General features: G+C 31.1%; 1 protein-coding gene across 1 annotated transcript; it reads right to left on the bottom strand.

The window, feature by feature from the left end:
• Positions 1-4,410: 4,410 nt before the first annotated feature.
• On the bottom strand, positions 4,411-5,652 carry LOC116849210. Its single transcript, XM_032826134.1, has 4 exons — positions 4,945-5,652; positions 4,742-4,810; positions 4,561-4,650; positions 4,411-4,487 (listed from the first exon to the last, which is right to left on the bottom strand). Exons 1-4 carry the CDS (start codon positions 5,224-5,226, stop codon positions 4,446-4,448), a joined length of 483 nt encoding a protein of 160 aa, XP_032682025.1. The 5' UTR covers positions 5,227-5,652; the 3' UTR covers positions 4,411-4,445.
• Between the last annotated feature and the right edge of the window lie 310 nt (positions 5,653-5,962).

Genomic DNA, 5,962 nt, shown 5'->3' with positions numbered 1-5,962 from the left:
TGTACATCTTCACAGCCGTTGGCGTCGTAGTTCTGAACTGCCGACAATGGTACTGAACGAAATATACAGCAACTACTTAAAATTACAGTTATTGCAATTATTGCACTTAAATGTATTAAAAGGATCGATCCCATCAATTTCAAATGTCACGTGCTTCAAAGAAAATTGTGTGCTCTTCCATTAATTGTTCTTACGTAGAATAAATGCACTCACATTACAAACAATGGTAAATTATATTTCTCTACTCCTTGTTTTTTACTTTCTATGAATTGTGTATTGCTATGTGACATATGTTTAAAAAGGAAAAGAGAGAGAGAGAGAGAGAGAGAGAGAGAGAGAGAGAGAGGGAGGGACAGAAAGAGAGAGAGGGAGAAAGTAATGCAATAACGAATCATGTACATGATAGTATCAGTTTTGCGTAGCCAGAATTGGAATTAGAATATTTTAGATTTCTTTCAAGAATATATAATGTTGGATTGTGCACCATAATGTCAGATAGTAAATTGACCATAATATCATCATCTACAAGAGACGACACGATAGTTTTGGTTCACTTGCGAAAAACTCGATGATTTTTACGCCAAATACGTAACTTGTAAGAAGAAAAAGCGACAATATTGGTTGAGTACGGTCAATCATCATGTTGACTGTCAGGGTTGTAGTTTCGAACTGTCGATGGTTTTATCGAACTACGTGATTAGCGATTCTTTGTGATTGTAATTTCTGCACTTACGTATATTGAAATAATCGACCCCGTCAGTTTTGTGTGTTACGAGTTATTGGAGGAAAAGAGAATATTCGTTAATTATTTCCGCACGGAATAAGCACATACGAATTGCAAACCATGACGCTACATTATTTTACTCTTTGTTTTCATATTGTATTAATTGTATTAATTGTATTACAAATTGTATACATTAATTGTACACATTAATTGTATACATTGTATTACAATGTGATATTTGTTCAGAAAGTAATCGAATAACGAAAAGTATGACAGTATGACAGTGTTAGTTCTCTCTTAACAGGTTGATATGAATGTTTAATGCATTCAAAATTTGTGAACAAATTATTTCTTAAATATATAAAAGAATCAGGGTAAAGTTTTCATTATTATTTTTTTATCTTTTTTTTCAATTACATTTTAATATATACATTAAAAACATAAAAATGACATGTTATTGGTTACAAAGCTGAAGCAAAATTTTCTATTAATTTTTAACGTATATTAATTTACACTTAGGATATGAGAATCACTTTATAGTGATCGAATGTTTGGTGGGAGAAGTAAATTACATCTTCTAATAAAATTAGAGTATTCCTTTCTTTCACAGCACAACATTTTCTGTAACAAACAATAAATTGAATTTTTCGAAAAAGTAAACGTTACATAAACATATTCATCGTAAATTGTTTGAACTCTTACATTTCTCTGCGTAATTTCTATCTTTTCATGTGCGACTGTACCAGTATGACTATAACAGTTAAAACGGAACTAGAGAACTGAAAAAGAAAAGAATTTGTCTTATAAACATTCATCGCTGGATAATTAGAGTGGATAATTATTTAATGATAGCGACGTACCTCGTGAAAAAGTTTGAAGCCAAACTGGAAGAGCCCAAGCCCATAAAATTTGAGCGGTGTTAAAGTTACTTGCAATACGAATTGCAAAATCTGTATTAGTAAAATAATTTATTTTATCATTTATTACAATTCAAGTTATTGTAGTAATAACGAAATATCTTACATTTTCACGAATCGCAACATCAACATTGGGATAGGGTATTTTACTTATAATTTCTCCTGTTGCATTCGCCTAAAATGGAAACATTAGTAGTAGCTAATGAAAACACCAATGAAACTAATTTTTATGTAGCTTTCTGGCCGTGTAAATTCTGTATATTTACGAAAAATAAATGTATATGTGTCTGGAATATAAACGTTGAATTATTACCTTAACGCAGACTTTCTCGCATGTGTAATTAATAAAGAAGAGTCTGAAAATATTAAAAACGAGGATATATATAGTCAAGAGGATGTATAGAGTTTTTTTCTGGTTGTAATTAGTAATGAGCAGTATGTTGAAAAGCTCGCTAAAAGCTATTGCCATAAATGTAAAATAAGCTGCCATTTTAATCGTCATTTGTAATCCAAAAATCGAATTTAACTCCCGAGATATTTTACACAGTTGTAAATGCAGATGTCTGTAAGAAAAACATAACATTCATTTGCTTTGTAGTACCGTCGCTATTTATTATATTTACATGGATTTTTCATGATACATTGCAATCCATGTAGCAGTTTCGCTGCTCGTAAATTTCAGATATCCGATTTGACATGGCAGCAACTCAGAATGTTGCCAAGCTTGCTTTAATCCATGTCCATTATTTCCATCCAACTTCCGAATATATTCGTTGAGTTGCTCGAACTTCAATTCTATGTATCTAAATGTAAAAGAGACTAATTTATAATGATAGTCACCGTTTAGTTTATACGAATGTATTGCATTGAAATCCTTAAAATATTTAGAAAAGAATTTTGCTTTTAATTATACATACACATTTTAATCGCTAAATAGATCTTTTACATGGGTTCTTACTATATTTACTATACTTTTGTTCTTTATGTTACGTGTATACTAACCCAAGAGTGCTAGTAATAAGAAGATCATTGAACATATTAACGTAAGTAGAATAGTCGAATAGAAAGGCAATGTAGAGAGAATATGAAGCATTAAAATAATCTCTAAACCACAGAGTACTGGCACAGGTTGTGCATAGAATGTACGCGAACCATCCAAGAACGGTCAACAACATTTTCTTGTATAATTTTTGGTAGTTTGTTGTCATCCTTATTTTTTCTAACGTGTCGTCTACGATATCAATCTGCCTCAGACAGGTTCTATATTTCTGACACGAAAATTGCAGTTCGCAAATAAAATTGAAATAAATTATAACTTGAAAATTTAATAAGTAATAATTACGCAGTTATTCACAAATATAATCAGAATCAATTATTTTTTCATGAGCGATTACATTTACATTTTCCTACCTTATCATGATACATTCCAAGAACAATTGATAATAGTGCTATCGCAGTGTTCAGCCAGAAGTAATATTTGAAGATGATGGGAAGGGTATTCAAGAGATGCATTATTGTATATAAGACTAGAAAATGGTAAATTGCCCAGAACAGCGACATGTACAAGAAACTGTAACACAGTCTCGGTTCACCCGCGGGAAACTCGATAATTTTTATACCAAACACATAACTGATCATAAGGAGTGGCGATAATATCGCTCGAACGTCGCCAGTCATCGTGAACGTTGCCGATACTCTCTTGAACTGCTGGTGGTATCGCCTAATAGCACCGGATATTCGATCTTAGTAATTGCAATTAATGCACTTAGGTATATTGAAATAATCGATCCGTTTCGCATATGACGAGTTATTGAACAGGTTTTCGGAAAAATTTAATAGCAATGCGTTTATTCCTGCTCAAAATAAATACAATCATTTAGTAATATTGCTTTTGTTATTTTTTCTTGTTTATTATAAGACGATAATATAGACGATGTATATTTAGAAAATAATTGTACACGGAATTAAGCAGGCGGATAACGTTACTTTAATCGAATGAATGAGCAGTTTATTACAATTCTCGTCCAATCAATAAATCAAATATATTTTACGACAGAGTGAATTGTTTTTCATAAAGTATTTAAGAGCGAAATTATTTTTCATTTAAGAGATTAGTATCAATTGTGAACAAGAGATGATTACTGAAGTACATTAAGTGGTACAAGTACGTACTGTTTGTTTTTCCTGAAAAAAAGAATTGATGAAAATCAATTGTACAGCCTTGTTTCACAAACTTTGAATTAAAATGCGTTTACCTAATATGACATCCAGTTTCCTGCCTTGTCGATTATAGTCTGGCAACGTCGAGGCATACTTTCGACAAGATTTTCAGCCAAAGTCTCTGGAAGTGACCTCCATATTTACCTACATATTAACTTGCAAGATAATTGCAACTCAATAACAAGCCAAATTACGGGTATAACTTAAAAGCATTTTAGTCGAAGATACCGACAAATGAAAACATCAAGGAACATAATTACGTACCATCTGTTGGTGGAGATATAAATAGTACGCTCTTGTGCTTACTGTACTTACTGTATCAGTACCATTTTACCATTATACAAAATATAAGGTATAAAAGACTACTTTTTCACGAAGATAATAATTATCAAAAGAATGGCTAAAGAAAAGTAATATTGTCGGAATAATGGAGTTGAAATTACTCAATCTTTACATCACTATATTTTCGGCAACAAATAGTAAATATTAATTTTTAAGTAAACTTAATGACATTTGCACATATCAGTTGTAATTTGTTTTGACATTTATATTTTTCACTGTATCTTTTACATACTTATGTGCGACTATACTAATATGACTATAACGGTCGAAAGAGAACTGGAGAACTAAAAAAAGAAATTGGTTTTTTTGGTATTCATTATCTTATGTCTGGATCATTATGTAATAAGAGCAACATACCTTGTAAAAAAATTTTAAACCAAACTGGAAGAGCCCAAGTCCGTAGAATTTAAGTGGTTTTAACCTCAGTTGTAATAGAAGTTGCGAAATCTATATTAATAAAATAGTTTATTTCACACCATTTTTTTAATTTAATATAGTAATTAAATATTAAATTTAATATAGTAATTAAATATCTTACATTTTCACGAGTCACAACGTCAAGGGTGGAATAGGGTATCCTATTTAAAACGTCTCCTGTTGCATTCGCCTAAAATAGAACTGTTAATAATGGCATATAATAACATTAATGAATTTAAGTTCAACACAGTTTTCTAGCCGCGTGATCTCTGTAAGTTCATTGAAAATAGATATATTAGGTATAATGGAACGTAGAGTTGTTACCTTAATATTTACTTTTTCACACATGTAATTAAGAATGAAGAGTTTGAAGATATTTAAAATAAGGAAAATTGCGTTGAAGACCATGAATAAGGTTTTCTTTTGGTTGTAATTATCTACAAGAAACATATTAAGAAACTCGCTAAAACGTATCATCTCAAGGACGAAGTATGCTCCCATCTTGATAGTCATTTGTAATCCAAATGTCAAGTTTAACACGCGAGATATTTTACATAATTCCAAATGTAAATGCCTGCGAAAACCAGATATTAAGTTGCACTGCATTACGTCGTTGCGATTTATTAAATTCTCATGGATTTTGAGAATACATCACGACCCATGTAACATATTCGCTACTCGTAGACTTCGGATATTCATTTTGGCACGGATGTAACACGGTATACTCCCAAGTTCGCTTTATTCCGCGCTCGTTATCTCTTATCAGCTTTCGAAGATATTCGTTGAGTTGCCCGAATTTTAATTCTATGTATCTAAATGTGGAAGAGACTAATGAATAATGTAATAGTTACAGTCTAATATATACGAATGTATTGCATTGAAATTCTTAAAATACTTAGATATTTATATTATTGTGTTTTCATTTTCATCTTATATGTATACATTTTAATCGTTAAATATCTTTTGAATGGGTGTATTGAAATTTGAGTATATCAGCGAATATCTTCGAAAGTTGAATACTAACCCCAGAGTAGTAATAATGATCATGTCATCAAGCAGGTTGACAAAAGAAGCATATTCACACATAAAGCAAATGTAAGAGGAATAGATGGCACTATAATTATCTCTGTGCCATAAAGAACCGATAAAACATATGCATATAACATACGCAAACCATCCAAAAATTATCAATAACATTTTTGTATATAGTTTCTGGTAATCTGTTACCACTCCTAATTTATCTAGTGTACTGTCCACGATAGCGAGCTTTTTCAAACAGGTTCTATATTTCTGACAAAAGAATTGCAATTGAAGAATAAAGATTGTAATGAACTACAATTTA

This window comes from Odontomachus brunneus, unplaced genomic scaffold (assembly GCF_010583005.1).
Source record: "Odontomachus brunneus isolate Ranch 3 - 2012 unplaced genomic scaffold, Obru_v1 Obru_scaffold_108, whole genome shotgun sequence".
Taxonomy (NCBI): Eukaryota; Metazoa; Arthropoda; class Insecta; order Hymenoptera; family Formicidae; genus Odontomachus; species Odontomachus brunneus.
This window is presented reverse-complemented; position numbering and strand designations above follow the sequence as displayed.